Source organism: Pristiophorus japonicus, chromosome 1, assembly GCF_044704955.1.
Source record: "Pristiophorus japonicus isolate sPriJap1 chromosome 1, sPriJap1.hap1, whole genome shotgun sequence".
Lineage (NCBI taxonomy): Eukaryota > Metazoa > Chordata > Chondrichthyes > Pristiophoridae > Pristiophorus > Pristiophorus japonicus.
In genome coordinates this window covers 512,466,121-512,486,522 of record NC_091977.1, presented here as the reverse complement: position 1 = coordinate 512,486,522, position 20,402 = coordinate 512,466,121, and the positions used below count along the sequence as shown (strand labels likewise).

At 44.6% G+C, this 20,402-nt stretch overlaps 1 protein-coding gene across 12 annotated transcripts in view; it reads right to left on the bottom strand.

Moving 5' to 3' along the window:
* LOC139277362 (focal adhesion kinase 1) overlaps positions 1–20,402 on the bottom strand; it is a 759,656-nt gene that overhangs the window by 397,346 nt on the left and 341,908 nt on the right. For 11 of the 12 annotated variants that reach the window (XM_070895775.1, XM_070895782.1, XM_070895811.1 and 8 more), the window contains one exon: positions 9,433–9,599. In XM_070895775.1, coding sequence (XP_070751876.1) covers positions 9,433–9,599 — 167 coding nt within the window. Of the gene's footprint in view, positions 1–9,428; positions 9,600–20,402 lie in introns of those variants that run through there. The other variant, XM_070895836.1, reaches the window with a different exon arrangement.

The following is a 20,402-nucleotide window of genomic DNA, read 5'->3' as shown; positions in this document are numbered from 1 at the left end:
CACCCTGTAGCCTCTTAGCGTCCCCCTCACAGCTCACACCGCCACCCAGTTTAGTGTCATCTGCAAACTTGGAGATATTACGCTCAATTCCTTCATCCAAATCATTGATGTATATTGTAAATAGCTGGGGTCCCAGCACTGAGCCCTGCGGACTCCACTAGTCACTGCCTGCCATTCTGAAAAGGACCCATTTATCCCAACTCTCTGCTCCCTGTCTGCCAACCAGTTCTCTATCCACGTCAGTATATTACCCCCAAAATCATGTGCTTTAACTTTGCACAACAATCTTGTGTGGGACCTTGTCAAAATCCTTTTGAAAGTCCAACTACACCACATCCACTGGTTCTCCCTTGTCCACTCTACTAGTTACATCCTCAAAAAATTCCAGAAGATTTGTCAAGCATGATTTCCCCTTTATAAATCCATGCTGACTTGGACCGATCCTGTCACTGCTTTCCAAATGTGCTGCTATTTCATCCTTATTAATTAATTCCAACATTTTCCCCACTACTGATGTCTGGCTAACCGGTCTATAATTACCCGCTTTCTCTCTTCCTCCCTTTTTAAAAAGTGGTGTTACATTAGCTACCCTCTAGTCCATAGGAACTGATCCAGAGTCGATAGACTGTTGGAAAATGATCACCAATGCATCCACTATTTCTAGGGCCACTTCCTTAAGTACAGTGGGATACAGACCTACAGGCCCCAGGGATTTATCAGCCTTCAATCCCATCAATTTCCCTAACACAATTTCCCACCTAATAAGGATATCCTTCAGTTCCTCCTTCTCGGTCCCCTAGTACTTCCGGAAGGTTATTTGTGTCTTCCTTCGTGAAGACAGAACCCAAGTATTTGTTCAATTGGTCTGCCATTTCTTTGTTCCCCATTATAAATTCACCTGAATCCGACTGCAAAGGACCTACGTTTGTCTTCACTCATCTTTTTCTCTTCACATATCTATAGAAGCTTTTGCAGTCAGTTTTTATGTTCCCGGCAAGCTTCTTCTCGTACTTTATTTTCCCCCTCTTAATTAAACCCCTTGTCCTCCTGTTCAAACAATCTTTTCCTCAGGCAGCCGAAGGCTGCACTGGCGCATTGGTGGCGGTGTTGGATCTCGTCGTCGCTGCCTGCTCTTGTTGATAGGAGGCTCCCGAGATATGGGAAGTGGTCCATGGTGTCCAGGGCCACACCGTGGATCTTGATGACTGGGGGGCAGTGCTGTGCAGCGAGGACAGACTGGTGGAGGACCTTTGTCTTACGGATGTTTAGCGCAAGGTCCATGTTTTCGTACGCCTCAGTAAATACATCGACTATGCCCTGGAGTTCAGCCTCTGTGAGCAGACGCGGACGTCATCTGCATACTGTAGCTCGACGACAGAGGTTGGGGTGGTCTTGGACCTGGTCCGGAGATGGCGCAGGTTGAACAGGTTCCCACTGGTTCTGTAGTTTAGTTCCACTCCAGCTTGTGGACTGTGAGGTGGAGCATGGCGGCGAGAAAGATTGAGAAGCGGGTTGGGGCGGTGGCGCAGCACTGTTTGACCAGTGTCCGTAAGTGGACTGGGTCTGTGATGGATCCGTTGATAAGGATCACGGCCTGCATGTAATCGTGGAGCAGGCGGAGGATGGTGACGAACTTTTGGGGGCCTCCGAAACGGAGGAGGATGCTCCATAGACCCTCGCGGTTGACAGTGTCAAAGGCCTTTGTAAGGTCGAAGGTGGCCATGTATAAGGGCTGGCGCTGTTCCCTGTAGCTGTCACGCTGCAAAAATCGTGTCCCGTAGGGGACGAAATCCGCACGGTTGAGGAGGACTCTAACGATGACTTTCCCTGTGGCTGATAACAGGGAGATTCCACTGTAGTTGCCGCAGTCGGACTTATCCCCTTTCTTAAAGATGGTCACAATTGTTGCATCGCTGAGATCCCCAGGCATGCTCTCCTCCCTCCTGATGAGAGAGGTGAGGTCGTGTATTCACGCCAGCAGTGCCTCTCCGCCATACTTTAATGCCTCAGCACCCGTAGCCATGTTGTTTTTAAACTGTCTTATGGCCTTTTCTGCCTCGTGCAGTGTAGGGGTTTAACTGAGGTGGTGGCAGGTAGCATGCTGCGGGATGGAGTCGAGAACACTCGAGTCGAAGGGAGAGTTCTCCATTGAGGAGATCTTCGAAGTGCTCTACTTGCTTTGGCGGCAGTTCAGAGAAGGTTCACGAGGTTAATTCCAGAGATGAGGGGGTTGACTTATGAGGAAAGGTTGAGTAGGTTGGCCCTCTACTCATTGGACTTCAGAAGAATGAGAGGTGATCTTATCGAAACGTATAAGATTATGAGGGGGCTTGACAGGGTGGATACAGAGAGGATGTTTCCACTGATAGAGGAGACTAGGACTAGAGGGCATAATTTTAGAATACGGGGCCGCCCATTTAGAACAGGTGAGGAGAAATTTCTTCTTGGAGGGTTGTGGATCTGTGGAATTCACTGCCTCAGAGAGCTATGGAAGCTGGAACATTGAATAAATTTAAGAAAGAAATAGACAGTTTCTTAACGATAAAGGAATAAGGGTTATGGAGAGCGGGCAGGGAGTGGACCCAAGTCCATGATCGGATCAGCCATGATCTTATTAAATGGCGGAGCAGGCTTGAGGGGCCATATGGCCTACTCCTGCTCCTAGTTCTTATAATATTTCTATGTATATAGTCGTAAAAACCCATCTGGTTGACTAATGTCATTTAGGAAAGGAAAGCGGCCATTCAGACCCACAGCAATGTGGTTAACTGCCTTCTGAAACAGTCGAGAAAGCCACTTAGTTGTACCATAACTGCTACAGAAAACAATAAAAATAACATCAGATGGACTACCCTGCATCGACCTCGGCACTGGCTTTGGTCAGGGCAAAGGCACACCCAGCCCAGTCCTCACGAACATCTGGGGACTTGTGCCAAAATTGGGAGACAGGTCTAGTCAGGGAGATAGTCCAGTCAAGCAACAACCTGACAATCATACTCACATGATCATACCTTTCAGCCAGACTCTTCCGTTACCATCTCTAGGTATGTCCGGACCCATGGGCAGGACTGACCCACCAGAGTCGGTGGCACAGTGGTATACAGTCGGGAGGGAGTAGCCCTGGGAGTTCTCAAGCTTGACTCCAGATCCCATGAAGTCTCATGGCTTCATGTCAAGCATGCACAAGGAAACCTCCTGTTGATTACCACCTACTACCCTCCCTCAGCTGATGATTCAGTACTCCTCCAATTTTGAACACCACTTGGAAGATACACAGAGGGTAGCAAGGACACAGAATGTACTCTAGATGAGGGACTTCAATCTCCAACACCTAGAGTAGCTCGGTAGCACCACTATCAACCGAGCTGGCCGAGTCCTAAAGGACATAGCTGCTAGACTGGGCATGCGGCAGGTGGTGAGAGAACCAACTCGAGGGAAAAACCTCGTCCTCACAATCCTCTTGTCACAGATGCATCTGTCCATGCCAGCATCGACAGCAGTGACCACCGCACAGTTCTTGTGGAGATGAAGTCCCAATTTCACATTGAAGACACCCTCCATCATGTTGTGTGGCACTACCACCGTGCTAAATGGAATAGATTCAGAACAGATCTAGCAGCTCAAAACTGAGCATCCATGAAGCAATGTGGGCCATCAGCAGTGGCAGAATTGTATTCCACCACAATCTGTAACCTCATGGCCTGACATATCCCTCAATTCACCATTACCATCAAACCAGGGGACCAACCCTGGTTCAATGAGGAGTGTAAGAGTAACATTCATGCCACACAAGTGCCAGGAGTGACCATCTCCAACAAGAGAAAGTCTAACCACTGCCCCATGACATTTAACAGCATTACCATCGCCGAATCCATAAAACGGCAACATCCTGGGGTCACCATTGACTAGCAATTTAACTGGACCAGCCACATAAATACTGACTCCAAGAGCAGGTCAGAGGCTGGGTATTCTGCGGCGAGTGTCTCACCTCCTGACCCCCGAAAGCCTTTCCACCATCTACAAGGCACAAGTCAGAAGTGTGATGGAATACTCTCCACTTGCTTGGTTGAGTGCAACTTCAACAATACTCAAGAAGCTCGACACTATCCAGGACAAAGTAGCCTGCTTGATTGGCACCTCATCCACCACCTTAAATATTCACTCCCTCCACCACCGTGGCTGCAGTGTGTACCATCTACAAGATGCACTGCAGCAACTCGCCAAGGTTTCTTTGACAGCACCTCCCAAACCCGCGGCCTCTACCACCTAGAAGGACAAGGGCAGCAGGCACAAGGGAACATCACCACCTCGAAGTTCCACTACATCCTGACTTGGAAATATATTGCCGTTCTTTCATCGTCGTTGGGTCAAAATCCCAGAACTCCCTCCCTAAAAGGACTATGGATGTACTTTCACTACAGGGACTGCAGCAGTTCAAGGCGGCAGCTCACCACCTTCTCAAGGGCAATTAGGGATGGGTAATAAACGCTGGCCTTGCCAGCGACACCCACATAGTGGAACGAATAAAAATATATCGATACAGAAACAATGCAATACACACACACATGAATATACACACAGAAAGAACTTGCTTCATGTTCATTTCAGTTTTTTCAATGCAAGGCTTCAATGTCTTAATATATTTGTCGTCATCACAACACTGAGATGTGTATGTGTCTCATAAAAGGTAGTCCCTTATAATTACTGGCACTTTGCAATACAGAAAGGTTTGGACAACCTCATCTTTGTGCCTTACAATTTGACAATTTGCTCTGCCACACACAATTTCATGTTGCCAGCGTTGTTTTTCATCATTTAGAACTAGCTGCCCTAGTTGCATCTAAAATAGACAAAGCTTGTGTTCCTTTTTTGGGTTTTAAACTAGATATATTCCTTGCATTGCGCATTACTATCCAGAGGTCGAACGAAGAATTCTCATCACTGTACTCTGGCTTACTGTATTATGTCATGTACCACCAACAATCTCCTCTGCTATTGGAAGTGGATGAATAACACCATCAATTTGTGGTAAAGGCTATGAGTTACTCAACAAATTTATTGAACAGATAAGCAGATAAAAGAACACTCAGTACAAAAGCATATTTATAGTAATTACAAATTTTTACTAATTTGCTCAAAGAGGCAGAAACAACAAAGATGCATTTCCTGAACTCAACACAAGACTGGCTGTACCCCAATGGCTTCAGGAAAAGCTGGCTCACAATAACCAGAAGGGAACAGGTATAAGAATAGTGCCAGTCTCAATCAAAGTCCCACCAAGATGGAGGAGGAACCCATAGATATCACTGGGGCAGGCAGAGCAAGGAGCGACGACAACGGCAAAGCTGGAGGCCACGTGCAGCAGGGTATCTGCCTATTACTTGTATCCTTTCTCTTTTCTGAAGCAATCACTTATTCAAATAGTGTGGCAACCTCGTGCTGCATAGTGTTACCAATAATCCACTGACCCCCACGCCCTAGCTCCGGTTCTCCAGGTCCATCTGAAAACCTGGAGCATGCAGGACAATCCTCCTTAAGAAGCATCGGCACTCATTCCATTCCTCCCAATCAAAACTTTTGACTTTGCAACTTTGTGTGGTTCCATTCTGCTGGTAAACATGGATTACATACAGGTGTCATGAGCCATGTGTACAGAGGGTTCCACTTTTCACCTAGCAGACAGCCCCCGACATACTGAGCCAAGTCAAATAGCACAAGAGATGGGGAACTGGTGCAGTATGCATGCATTGTGACAGGAAACGGAGTTCGGACTTGCACGATTCAGTGGTGGTGGTGACCAGTCACCAGCCCCGAGCTTGTGTTTTTTTTTCTCTTGGTCTCCAATGGCAGCTGGTCATTATTCTGCCTTTCACACCCTATCTTGACCAACCTTTTTCTAACTCCGGACATTAACATTTCAATTCGGCCCATCATCCCTTCTATCTCTCTAATCTCTCCTGCCTTCCACCCAACCACAGACCTTCTATTTTGTTCTTTCTTCCCCGTCCCCTTTCAGTGCTTCTTAAGAATGTGCTCTTTTCAAATATTTGTCAGTTCTGACAAAGGGTCGTCGATCCAAAACTTTAACTGTTTTTCTCTCCACAGATGCTGCCTGACTCAGAGATTTCCAGCATTTTCTGTTTTTATATCAGCTGAACGTGGATGGGGTGCTAGTCTTTTCTATTCATGACAGCTGCTAGCAATTTGGGAGGTGCCCCATGGCTACATGCTTGCAGTCAATGACTGCCTCCACTCCTGAAATGCCTGCTACTGCAGAAAGCCCAGAGCCTTTCTGCTGACTGCTGATGTCCATGGGGAATGTAATGTAATTGTTGGCCCTGGCAAGGAAGACACCAGAGTGACCTGTTTGATGCAGGCACTGACTTATGTGACTTATGACACCTGATGCGACCTGGAATGAGCCCAAGACAAAAAAAAATAAAAGCCATAGTCAATGCATGGCCAGTTGGGAGAGTGGGCTGCAGGTCTTGTAAATGGCTAAACAGGTCTGTGACAGCCTCTTTGAAAAAGCGGGCCTCCTGATGCATTTTTCAGAAAATTGTAGGTCGACACTCTGGGCCGATAAACGCTATGTACTGGGTAAGGATGCTTGCAAGCAGCACTCCTCGTGTGTTTTCCCGAAGAGGCCCAACTGCAGCTTTGAGCTTTGTACTTCTTGAAGGGAAAGAAACAGAGTAATCCTGAAATATTACAAATTCCAATGCAAAGACTCAAGAAATCCAGCCAAGTCAATTGCACATGGATATCAATGATCTGAGTGTCGCCTTCAAAACCAGTTCTAAGTGACATTTTATGCCTGTACCGTCGAGTTGTACTGGGTTGACCATACCATCCTCCTTAAAAGCCTCTCCTCAATCGTCCAGCTGGGTGGAACTGCCTTTGCTGGACTCCATTCTTATCTATCCAGTCACAGCCAGAGAATCACTTAAATAGGCTTCTCTTCCCACTCCCGCATCATTACATCTGGAGTCCCCGGGAAACAAAGAAATGGCAGACTAATTGAACAAGTACTTTGGTTCGGTATTCACTAAGGAGGACACAAACAACCTTCCGGATATAAAAGGGGTCAGAGGGTCTAGTAAGGAGGAGGAACTGAGGGAAATCCTTATTAGTTGGGAAATGGTGTTGGGGAAATTGATGGGATTGAAGGCCGATAAATCCCCAGGGCCTGATGGACTGCATCCCAGAGTACTTAAGGAGGTGGCCTTGGAAATAGCGGATGCATTGACAGTCATTTTCCAACATTCCATTGACTCTGGATCAGTTCCTATGGAGTGGAGGGTAGCCAATGTAACCCCACTTTTTAAAAAAGGAGGGAGAGAGAAAACAGGGAATTATAGACCAGTCAGCCTGACATCGGTAGTGGGTAAAATGATGGAATCAATTATTAAGGATGTCATAGCAGCGCATTTGGAAAGAGGTGACATGATAGGTCCAAGTCAGCATGGATTTGTGAAAGGGAAATCATGCTTGACAAATCTTCTGGAACTTTTTGAGGATGTTTCCAGTAGAGTGGACAAGGGAGAACCAGTTGATGTGGTATATTTGGACTTTCAGAAGGCTTTCAACAAGGTCCCACACAAGAGATTAATGTGCAAAGTTAAAGCACTTGGGATTGGGGGGGTAGTGTGCTGACATGGATTGAGAACTGGTTGTCAGACAGGAAGCAAAGAGTAGGAGTAAATGGGTACTTTTCAGAATGGCAGGCAGTGACTAGTGGGGTACCGCAGGGTTCTGTGCTGGGGCCCCAGCTGTTTACACTGTACATTAATGATTTAGACGAGGGGATTAAATGCAGTATCTCCAAATTTGCGGATGACACTAAGTTGGGTGGCAGTGAGAGCTGCGAGGAGGATGCTATGAAGCTGCAGAGTGACTTGGATAGGTTAGGTGAGTGGGCAAATGCATGGCAGATGAAGTATAATGTGGATAAATGTGAGGTTATCCACTTTGGTGGTAAAAACAGAGAGACAGACTATTATCTGAATGGTGACAGATTAGGAAAAGGGGAGGTGCAACGAGACCTGGGTATCATGGTACATCAGTCATTGAAGGTTGGCATGCAGGTACAGCAGGCGGTTAAAAAAGCAAATGGCATGTTGGCCTTCATAGCAAGGGGATTTGAGTACAGGGGCAGGGAGATGTTGCTACAGTTGTACAGGGCCTTGGTGAGGCCACACCTGGAGTATTGTGTACAGTTTTGGTCTCCTAACTTGAGGAAGGACATTCTTGCTATTGAGGGAGTGCAGCGAAGATTCACCAGACTGATTCCCGGGATGGCGTGACTGACCTATCAAGAAAGACTGGATTAACTGGGCTTGTATTCACTGGAGTTCAGAAGAATGAGAGGGGACCTCATAGAAACGTTTAAAATTCTGACGGGTTTAGACAGGTTAGATGCAGGAAGAATGTTCCCAATGTTGGAGAAGTCCAGAACCAGGGGTCACAGTCTAAGGATAAGGGGTAAGCCATTTAGGACCGAGATGAGGAGAAACTTCTTCACCCAGAGAGTGGTGAACCTGTGGAATTCTCTACCACAGAAAGTTGTTGAGGCCAATTCACTAAATATATTCAAAAAGGAGTTAGATGAAGTCCTTACTACTCGGGGGATCAAGGGGTATGGCGAGAAAGCAGGAATGCATGTTCAGCAATCAACTCATTGAATGGCGGTGCAGGCTAGAAGGGCCGAATGGCCTACTCCTGCATCTATTTTCTATGTTTCTATGTTTGTTACCTCTAGACTTGACTATTCCAATGATCTCCTGGCGAGTCTACCACTTTTCACCCTCCATAAACCTGAGGTCATCCAAAACTCTGTTGTCCATATCTAAACTTGCACCTAGTCCCGTTAACCCATCACCCCTGTGCTCACTGACCTACATTGACTACCTGTCCAGCTACGTCTCTATTTTAAAATTCTCATCCTTGATTTCAAATCCCTCCATGGCCTCAAGCCTCTCTATCGGTGTGACCCCTTCCAGCCATATAACCGTCAGAGATCACTGCACTCCTTCAATTCTGACCTCTTGTGCATCCCCGATGATCACTCCACCATTGGTGGCCACGCCTTCAGCTGCCAAGGCCCTAAGTTCTGGAATTCCCTCCCAAAACCTATCCATCTCTCTACCTCTCACCCTTTTAAGATGCTCCTTAAAATCTACCTATTTGCCCAAGCTTCTGGTCATCTGTTCTAATATCTCTACGTGGCTGGGTGTCAAATTTTATTTGATAATGCTCCTGTGAAGTGTCTTGGACGTTTGATTTCATTAAAGGCGCTATATAAATGCAAGTTGTTGACTGCAAACCAAGATCACTACAATTCATCGCAGCTTTGCATCTTCATGATTTGATTAGTTTGTAATTTTTGCACTGTATCCATTATATTCCGTATAATTTGAAACAGTTTCTTACCTCCATTCCTCTGCAGGATGATGCTGTTCAAACTTTTCACGCACATGTGAAACACCCATGTCCGGATGCAGCCAGTGGACCTCTTCTGAATGCATATGGCTAAGTCGAATTCCAAAGCATGCGACGTTCCTAACTTTGTGAGAGTCTACAATCTTCTGAATAATACCCTGAAACATGACATAGAAGTGCAATGAGATAAAATATTCAAAATAGCCAAACAAAATCTGACAACAGCTATTACTGTCGAGCTTACATACCAATGCTGAAATCAATTCACTCAAGTTTCTGCCAAATATACTAATCAGAAAAGGCTAAACAGGTTGGGGCTCTTTTCTCTAGAAAAAGGAAGGCTGAGCTAATAGAGGTCTTCAAAATTATGATGGGGTTTGATAGGGTAGACATAGAGAAGATGTTTCCACTTGTGGAGATGACAAAAACTAGGAGCCATAAATATAAGATAGTCACCCAATAAATCCAATAGGGAATTCAGGAGAAACTTCTTCACATAAAAAGAATGGTAAGAATGTAGTATTTGAGGCGAATAACAAAAATGCATTTAAGGGGAAGCTAAATAAGCACGAGGAAGAAAGGAATAGAAGGATATGCTCATAGGGTTAGATGCAGAGAGGTGGGAGGAGGCTCGTGTGGAGCATAAACATCGACAGACGAGTTGGGCCATATAACTTGTTTCTGTGCTGTAGATTCTATGCAAGAGTAAGTGAATGACAGTTGCGCTTGGTGTCCCCTTCCCTAATATAGGCAGGATGGTACGTGGATTAACAGTGGTCAGGAGGGTGAATGCAGAGCAAAGCCTGCATTCACATTAGTGACATATTTCAGCAGGAGAGTTATCCTCAGTGTCATGGCCAGTATTTATCCCTCAATCAACATAGCAAAAACAGATTATCTGGTCATTATCACATTGTTGTTTGTGGGAGCTTGCTGGTGCGTAAATTGGCTGCCGCGTTTCCTACATTACAACAGTGACTACAATCCAAAAAGTACTTCATTGATTGTAAAGCGCTTTGAGACGTCTGTGGTCGTGAAAGGTGCTGTATAAATGCAAGTCTTTCTTTTTGTTTGGTGGAGCTTTGATCTCATCCACATTGGATGGGGATGCAAGCACATCCTGAGGTGGGGGAGGTCCAACATGTAAAATACCCAAACAGGCAATAGGATGGTTTGCATATGCACTGAAATGTTCTACCATTTGTGCATTTTCTTTTTCTCTGATGAATTGGAAATTCGAAGTTTGATTGGACCAAAATTTAAGTTGGTCTTGGCACCTTCCAAAACCTGCCTACTTTTAAGGCAGACTTTAAAGCTGTTGCTACACAAGCTACGTTGCACCTCACTAGCTTCTTTATTGTTGGCTTTGCTAGCTTTAGCTCAGAAATTGCTTTTCAAAAGTTTATATTAACTGTATTTCCTTCCAACCTTACTGGAGGTTTTTCTTGGGCGACAGTAAAACATTGCATCAGATATTCAACATGTCAGTTTGTTTTGTGTCTGATTTGTTACTATCTTTGTAGTGTTTGCAATATCACAGAATGCTTCTTCAATATTGACTCAGTTACTCAGAGCTTTGAAAATTAATAACACCCACGTTCTAATTTTGAGCATCACTGATATCTGGTAAATGGCTGTCTTTTCTTCAGTCTAGAAAATCTAAATGCAATTTACTAACTGACACTTTACAGAAGAACATAAGAAATAGGAGTAGGCCATATGGCCTCTCGAGCCTGCTCCGCCATTCAATAGGATCATGGCTGATCTGATCATGGACTCAGCTCCACTTCCCTGCCCACTCTCCATAATCCCTTATCGTTTAAGAAACTGTCCATTTCGGTCTTAAATTTATTCAATGTCCCAGCTTCCACTGCTCTCTGAGGCAATGAATTCCACAAATTTACAACCCTGAGAAAAGAATTATCTCCTCATCTCTGTTTTAAATGGGCGGCCCCTTATTCTAAGATTATGCCCTCTTGTTCCAGTCTCCCCTATCAGTGGAAACATCCTCTCTGCATCCACCTTGTCAAGCCCCCCTCATAATCTTAGACGTTTCGATAAGATCACCTCTCTTCTTCTGAATTCCAATGAGAAGAAGCCCAACCTACTGAACCATTCCTCATAAGTCAACCTCCATCTCCGGAATCAACCTAGTGAACTTTCTCTGAACTGCCTCCAAAGTATATCCTTTCGTAAATACGGAAACCAAAACTGCATGTAGTATTCCAGGTGTAGCCTCATCAATACCTTGTATAGCTGTAGCAAGACTTCCCTGCTTTTATACTCCATCCCCTTTGCAATAAAGGCCAAGATTCCATTGGCCTTCCTAATCACTTGCTGTACCCGCATACTATCCCTTTTGTGTTTCATGCACAAGTACCCACAGGTCCCATTGTACCGCAGCACTCTGCAATCTTTCTCCATTTAAATAATAACTTGCTCTTTGATTTTTTTTTGCCAAAGTGCATGACCTCACAATTTCCAACATTATACTCCATCGACCAAATTTTTGCCCACTCACTTAGCCTGTCTATGTCCTTTTGCAGATTTTTTTGTGTCCTCCTCACACATTGCTTTTCCTCCCAACTTTGTATCAGCAGCAAACTTGGCTACGTTACACTCAGTCCCTTCATCCAAGTCGTTAATATTGATTGTAAATAGTTGGGATCCCAGCACTGATCCCTGCGGCATCCCACTAGTTACTGATTGTCAACCCGAGAATGAACCATTTATCCCGACTCTCTGTTCTCTGTTAGTTAGTCAATCCTCTATCCATGCTAATATATTACTCCAAACCCCGTGAACTTTTATCTTGTGCTGTAACCTTTTATGTGGGTGGCTCTGCTGCACAGGAGGGCAGGAAAAAGAGTGGGAGAGCTCTCGTGATAGGGGATTCAATTGTAAGGGGAATAGATAGACGTTTCTGCGGCCGCAACAGAGACTCCATGATGATATGTTACCTCCCTGGTGCAAGGGTCAAGGATGTCTCGGAGCGGGTGCAGGGCATTCTGAAAAGGGAGGGTGAACAGCCAGTTGTTGTGGTGTATATAGGTACCAACGATATAGGTAAAAAACAGGATGAGGTCCTACAAGATGAATTTAGGGAGCTAGGAGCTAAATTAAAAAGTAGGACCTCAAAAGTAGTCATATCAGGATTGCTACCAGTGCCACGTGCTAGTCAGAGTAGGAGTCGCGGGATAGCTCAGATGAATATGTGGCTTGAGGAGTGGTGCAGAAGGGAGGGATTCAAATTCCTGGGACATTGGAACCGGTTTTGGGGGAGGTGGGACCAGTACAAACCGGACAGTCTGCACCTGGGCAGGACCGGAACCAATGTCCTAGGGGAAGTGTTTGCTAATGTTGTTGGGGAGGAGTTAAACTAACATGGCAGGGGGATGGGAACCTATGCAGAGTGACAGAGGGAAGTAGAATGGGGGCAGAAGCAAAAGATAAAAAGAAAAGTAAAAGTGGAGGGCAGAGAAACCCAAGGCAAAAAGCAAAAAGGGCCACATGACAGCAAAATTCTAAGGGGGCAAAGTATGTTAGAAAGACAAGCCTGAAGGATCTGTGCCTCAATGTGAGGAGTATTCGGAATAAGGTGGACATATTATCTGCGCAGACAGCAGTTAACGGGTATGATGTAATTGGCATCACGGAGACATAGCTCCAGGGTGACCAAGGCTGGGAATTCAATATCCAGGGGTATTCAACATTTAGGAAGGATAGACAGAAAGTAAAATGAGGCAGGGTAGCATTGCTGGTTAGAGAGAAAATTAATGCAATAGTAAGAAAGGACATTAGCTTGGATGATGTGGAATCGATATGGGTGGAGCTACGGAATACCAAAGGGCAGAAAACGCTAGTGGGAGTTGTGTACAGACCACCAAATAGTAGTAGTGAGGTTGGGAACAGCATCAAACAAGAAATTAGGGATGCATGCAATAAAGGTACAGCAGTTATCATGAGTGACTTTAATCTACATATTGATTGGGCTAACCAAACAGGTAGCATTGCGGTGGGGGAGAATTTCCTGGAGTGTATTAGGGATGGTTTTCGAGACTAATATGTCGAGGAGCCAACTAGGGAGCTTGCCATCCTAGACTGGGTGATGTGTAATGAGAAAGGACTAATTAGTAATCTTGTTGTGCGAGGCTCCTTGGGGAAGAGTGACCATAACATGGTAGAATTCTTCATTAAGAGGGAGAGTGACACAGTTAATTCAGAAACTAAGGTTCTGAACTTAAGGAAAGGTATTCAATGCTTTGAGGCGTGAATTGGCTAGAATAGACTGGCAAATGATACTTAAAGGGTTGACGGTGGATAGGCAATGGCAAACATTTAAAGATCACATGGATGAACTTCAGCAATTGTACATCCCTGCCTGGAGTAAAAATAAAATGGGGAAGGTGGCTCAACCGTGGCCAACAAGGGAAATTAAGGATAGTGTTAAACCCAAGGAAGAGGCATATAAATGGCCAGAAAAAGCAGAACACCTGAGGACTGGGAGAAATTTAGAAATCAGCAGAGGAGGACAAAGGGTTTAATTAAGAGGGGGAAAATAGAGTACGAGAAGAAGCTTGCCGGGAACATAAAAAGTGACTGCAAAAGCTTCTATAGATATGTGAAGAGAAAAAGATTAGTGCAATCGGATTCAGGTGAATTTCTAATGGGGAACAAAGAAATGACAGACCAATTGAACAAATACTTTGGTTCTGTCCTCATGAAGGAAGACACAAATAACCTTCCGGAAGTACTAGGGGACCGAAGGTCTCGTGAGAAGGAGGAACTGAAGGCTATCCTTATTAGGCAGGAAATTGATGGGAGAAGGCTGATAAATCCCCGGAGCCTGATAGTCTACATCCCAGAGTACTTAAGGAAGTGGCCCTAGAAATAGTGGATGCATTGGTGATCATTTTGCAACAGTCTATTAACTCTGGATCAGTTCCTATGGACTGGAGGGTAGCTAATGTAACACCACTTTTTAAAAAGGGAGGGAGAGAGAAAGTGGGTAATTATAGACTGGTCAGCCTGACATCAGTAATGGGGAAAATGTTGGAATCAATTATTAAGGATGAAATAGCAGCGTATTTGTAAAGCAGTGACAGGATCGGTCCAAGTCAGCATGGATTTATGAAAGGGAAATCATGCTTGACAAATCTTCTGGAATTTTTTGAGGATGTAACTAGTAGAGTGGACAAGGGAGAACCAGTGAATTTGACAAGATCCCACACAAGAGATTGGTGTGCAAAATCAAAGCAGATGGTATTGGAGGTAATAAACTGACGTGGATAGAGAACTGGTTGGCAGACAGGAAGCAGAGAGTCGGGATAAACGGGTCCTTTTCAGAATGGCAGGCAGTGACTAGTGGAGTGCCGCAGGGCTCAGTGCTGGGACCCCAGCTCTTTACAATATAGATCAATGATTTAGATTAACGAATTGAGTGGAATATCTCCAAGTTTGCAGAAGACACTAAACTGGGTGGCGGTGTGAGCTGTGAGGGGGACGCTAAGAGGCTGCAGGGTGACTTGGACAGGTTAGGTGAGTGGGCAAATGCATGGCAGATGCAGTCTAATGTGGATAAATGTGAGGTTATCCACTTTGGGGGCAAAAACGCGAAGACAGATTATCTGAATGGCGGCAGATTAGGAAAAGGGGAGGTGCAATGAGACCTAGGTGTCATGGTTCATTAGTCATTGAAAGTTGGCATACAGGTACAGCAGGCGGTGAAGAAGGAACATGGTATGTTGGCCTTCATAGCTAGGAGATTTGAGTATAGGAGCAGGGAGGTCTTACTGCAGTTGTCCAGGGCCTTGGTGAGGCCTCATCTGGAATATTGTGTTCAGTTTTGGTCTCCTAATCTGAGGAAGGACATTCTTGCTATTGAGGGAGTGCAGTGAAGGTTCACCAGACTGATTCCCGGGATGGCTGGGCTGACATATGAGGAGAGACTGGATCAACTGGGCCTTTATACATTGGAATTTAGAAGGATGAGAGGGGATCTCATAGAAACATACAAGATTCTGACGGGACAGAACAGGTTAAATGCAGGAAGAATGTTCCCGATGTTGGGGAAGTCCAGAACCAGGGGACACAGTCTTAAGATAAGGGGTAGGCCATTTAGGACTTAGATGAGGAGAAACTTCTTCACTCAGAGTTGTTAACCTGTAGAATTCCCTGCCGCAGAGAGTTGTTGATGCCAGTTCATTGGATATATTCAAGAGGGAGTTAGATATCGCCTTATGGCTAAAGGGATCAAGGGGTATGAAGAGAAAGCAGGAAAGAGGTACTGAGGGAATGATCAGTCATGATCTTATTGAATAGTGGTGCAGGCTCGAAGGGTCGAATGGCCTATTCCTGCAACTATTTTCTATGTTTCTACGTGGCACCTTGTCAAATGCCTTCTGGAAGTCCAAATACACCACATCCACTGGTATCCCTTTGTCTACCCTGTTCGTTGCATCCTCAAAGAATTCCAGCAAATTTGTCAAACATGACTTGCCCTTCATAAATCCATGCTGACTCTGCATGACCAAATTTTGCTTTTCCAAATGTCCTTCTATTGCTTCTTTGATAATGGACTCTAACATTTTCCCAACCACAGATGTTAGGCTAACTGGTCTAAAGTTTCCTGCTTTTTGTCTGCCTCCTTTTTTAAACAGGGGTGTTACATTTGCAGTTTTTCAATCTGCTGGGATCTCCCCAGAATCCAGGGAATTTTGGTAAATTACAACCAATGCATCCACAATCCCTGCAGCTACTTCTCTTAAGACCGTAGGATGCAAGTCATATTCAACACATACTGTACAAAATAAAAACATGGAGAAATAGCTTTCAAGAGTAACAGTGTAATTCAAAGTTTTAAACATTACTGCTACACTAATTTTACTCTTCTGATTTAGGAGCTGAATGCCTCATTTTAGTTTCTATTTACAAACTTCCTCCTCAGTATGTGCATTGTTTTATATGTATTTTACGAAAGCATAGAATAAGATCGCAGTTTTGTTCATCTGCTTTATTCAGAATGTATCATGCTGTTCATTTTTTTTTAATCAATCAACTGTTACATGAGGCTAGTCTAAATCCCATATGTTCTAACAATAGATTCAAGTTTATAGCACAGAAACAACATTTGGAGAACATAGGAATTGCTAGATGAAAAAAGACCAGAGTCTATCTAATTGACCTTCTACCATCCAGGTAGTCACATGATACAATGATCGTGGATTGTGAATTAAAAACAAATGTTTTTCTCTAATATATCCATCAGTTGACTATTAATGTTCAGACAGTGAAGAATAACATCAGTGGTGGGAAAATTATTGGAAAAAATCCCGAAAGACAGGATAAATCTGCATTTGGATAGGCAAGGTTTAATTAGGGACAGTCAGCATGGATTTGTTAAGGGAAGATCGTGTTTGACTAGCCTGATTGAATTTTTGGAGGAGGTAACTGTTGTGTATGGATAAAGAGTCAAATTGAATACTGAGTTCAAAGTAAAGTGCGATCGTAGTCTTTTATTGCAGGTCTCCAGAGTACCTCTCTAACCTTTGAAGCCTTCTGAAATACCTGTGCTCCCAAGGAATTATGGGATCCCTTGGGACTCCGGGAAATGAGCCCTCTGGTGGCTGTACAGAGTAAATACAAGTCCACATATATAACAGTAACCAAGAGGGTCGATGAGCGTAGTGCACACGGTGTAGTATATATGGACTTTAGCAAGGCTTTTGATAAGGTCCCGCATGGTAGACTGGTCATGAAGGTTAAAGCCCATAGGAACCAGGGCAAAGTGGCAAGTTGGATCTAAAATTGGCTTGGAAGTAGGAAGCAAAGGGTATGATTGATGGATGCTTTTGCAACTGGAAGGATGTTTCCAGTGGGGTTCCACAGGGCTTAGTCCTGGGTCCCTTGCTTTTTGTGGTATATATATCAACGATTTAGATTTGAATATAGGAAGTATGATTAAGGAGATGCAGACGACACTAAAATTGGCTGTGTGGTTGATAATGAAGAGGAAAGTCAGGTAGGCAGAGCAGTGGCAAATGGAATTTAATTCAGAGAAGTGTGAGGTGATGCACTTTGGGAGGGCTAATAAGGAAAGGGTATACACATTAAGCGGTAAACCACTTTACAGTGTAGATGAACAAAGGGACCTTGGAGTGCTTGTCCACAGATCCCTGAAAGTAGCAGGCCAGGTGGATAAGATGGTTAAGAAGGCATACGGAATGCTTGCCTTTATTGGCCAAGTCATATAATATGAGCAGGGGGGTTATGCTTAAATTGTATCATACTTTGGTTAGGCCACAAGCTGGAGTACTGTGTGCAGTTCTGGTCGCCGTATTATAGGAAGGATGTGATTGCACTAGAGATAGTGCAGAGGAGATTAACTCGGATACTGCCTGGAATGGAGAATCTTAGTTATGAGGACAGATTGGATAGGCTGGGTTTGTTCTTACTGGAACAGAGGAGGTTGAGAGGCGACCTCATCGAGGTGTACAAAATATTGAGAGGCCTGGACATAGTGGATAGTAAGGGTCTTTTTCCATTGGTGGAGGGGGCTTTTACGGGGGGGCATAGTTTTAAGGTGGAAGGTTTAGAGGGGATTTGAGGGGGGGGGGCTTCTTTACACAGAGGGTTGTGGGGATCTGGAACTCACTGCCTGGAAGAGTGGTGGATGCAGAAACCCTCACCACTTTTAAGAGATGGTTGGATGGGCACTTAGAGTGCCGTAACCCGCAGATATAACGGTCAGTACTGCAGGGAATAGAATATGACCAGGGTGATCTCCTGGATTAGTTTTGATCGCCTGGATGGGTCGGAGAGGAATTCTCCCAGATTTTTCTCCCTAAATTGGCCTGGGTTTTTAATCTGGTTTTTGTCTCTCCCAGGAGATCACATGGCTCCAGTTGGGGTGGAATGTAGATGTTTTAGTCTGAGGGGTGTTGCAGTGGTGTGGGGCGGATTGGTTGGGCTGGGTGCTCTTTGCCTTTCCGTCATTGTTCATGGGTTTGTATTCAACTTTTAGGGCTGCTGACCAAGGGGCATGCGGCTCTTTGTCGGCCAGCGCAGACACGTTGGGCCGAAATGGCCTCCTTCTGCGCTGTAAATTTCTATGTTTCTATAAAAGTAATTAGTTATGGCAATTTTTTTTTTTATGAATTCTCGGGATATGGGTGTCGCTTGCAAGGCCAGCATTTAGTGCCCATCCTTTGTCGCCCTTGAGAAGGCCGCTTTCTTGAACCGCTGCAGTCCCTGTAATGAAGGTACTCCCACAGTGCAGTTAGGTAGGCAGTTCAAGGATTATGAACTGGTGATTAAGGAAATGCGATACATTTCGGAATTGGTGTGTGACTTGGAGGTGATTGTGTTCCCATGCACCTGCTGCACTTGTCCTTCTAGGTGGTGGAGGTCGTGGATTTTGGAAAGAATTTGGAATGTACGGTCGAAGAAAATTGCAACATTCTACAAGAATATTGATAAGTATATGATGTTACATTAAGATATAGCCAGAATCTAATGTTTACCATGAGCCAATCTATTACAGTACTCAGTGTTTCTGATTTCTCTATTCCCTTATTCTTCAGGTTCCCAAACCCATTAACCTTTTCCAGGAGCCACCAATGTAAATCACTATCACTAAAAGGTGGTCAAACATAGCTTGGATTCCCTTGGGTTTTCCTTTCTCTCTCTTCTGGAAAGGGTTGTACCCCCACCTGGAGTTTTTACCAGTGTAATGGTTAGACCTCTCTGGTCCGGTACTCTCGGGACCTGACCGGTGCCAGAACAGAGAATTTTCCTAACCACAGAAGGTCACGCCGAGCCTAGGATTACCGGTACCTCATGACAGCGCCCGGGCTCCTGAACACCTCTGCCACGCTCCAGCTGCTTAACTCGGGCCTCGCTCTCTCTATGCTGCTTTGCTGATCTTTTTATTAAAAAAAGGTTGTGTCTTCCCTCCTCCTTCCCTAGCTCCAGGCAGTTCAATGGAGGTGGCTGTCGAGTCCCGACACCGAAGCTGGATTTGTGCGGCTTTTGTGCGCATGCACAAATCTATTCAATCCAGTCGCAGGATGTGACGTGGTTGGGACCAACGACCCGGAAGCATTCTGCTACAATCACTCCTCACTAAACAGCGCAGGAACCCGGGACGCCACCCATGCCAGGGCTGATGCTGAACCACGGATGTTTCCAGAGGAGTCCCGGACTGGACAGGAACAACCTTTACTAAAGTTTACAAGCTGCTTTGTTTCTTGTGGAATAGATTATCAAATCCAATTAATCCCTGTTAACCACTCAAATCCATCAGAATACAATCTGGAATGCAACACTCAAACACAAATTATTTTGATGGATGGATCCGTGACAAATGTAACACTTAAAAGATATAAACAGCACAAAACTATAATTGTGACTACTTACAACACATCTGGTTTGTTCCTACTGTGATAATTATAAACCATAACCAGACAAGAGCAAAAAAGTAAAAATAACTGAGGTTGGACAAAAAGATTGAATATTTAATGTTAAGGGAAAGAAAACTTTTATTCTAAAATAAAATACGAAACAACTCGGGCGAGAATGACTTCCTATGTTAAAATTTCTATGTTCTATATTTGAAAACATTCATAAAAGACTTACATTTATATAACGCTTTTCACGACCACCGGATGTTTTAAAGCACTTTACAGTCAATGAAATACTTCTGGAGTGTAGTCACTGTTGTAATGTGAGAAACGCGCAGCCAATTTGCACACAACAAACTCCCACACACAGCAACATGATATTGACCAGATAAACTGTTTTTGTTATGCTGATTGAGGGATAAATGTGGGCCAGGACACCAGAGATAGCTCCGCTGATCTTCTTCAGAATAGTGCCATGGTATCTTTTAAGTCCACTTGAGGGGGCAGTCGGGGCCTCAGTTTAACGTCTTATCCGAAAGACGGCACCTCCGACAGTGCTGC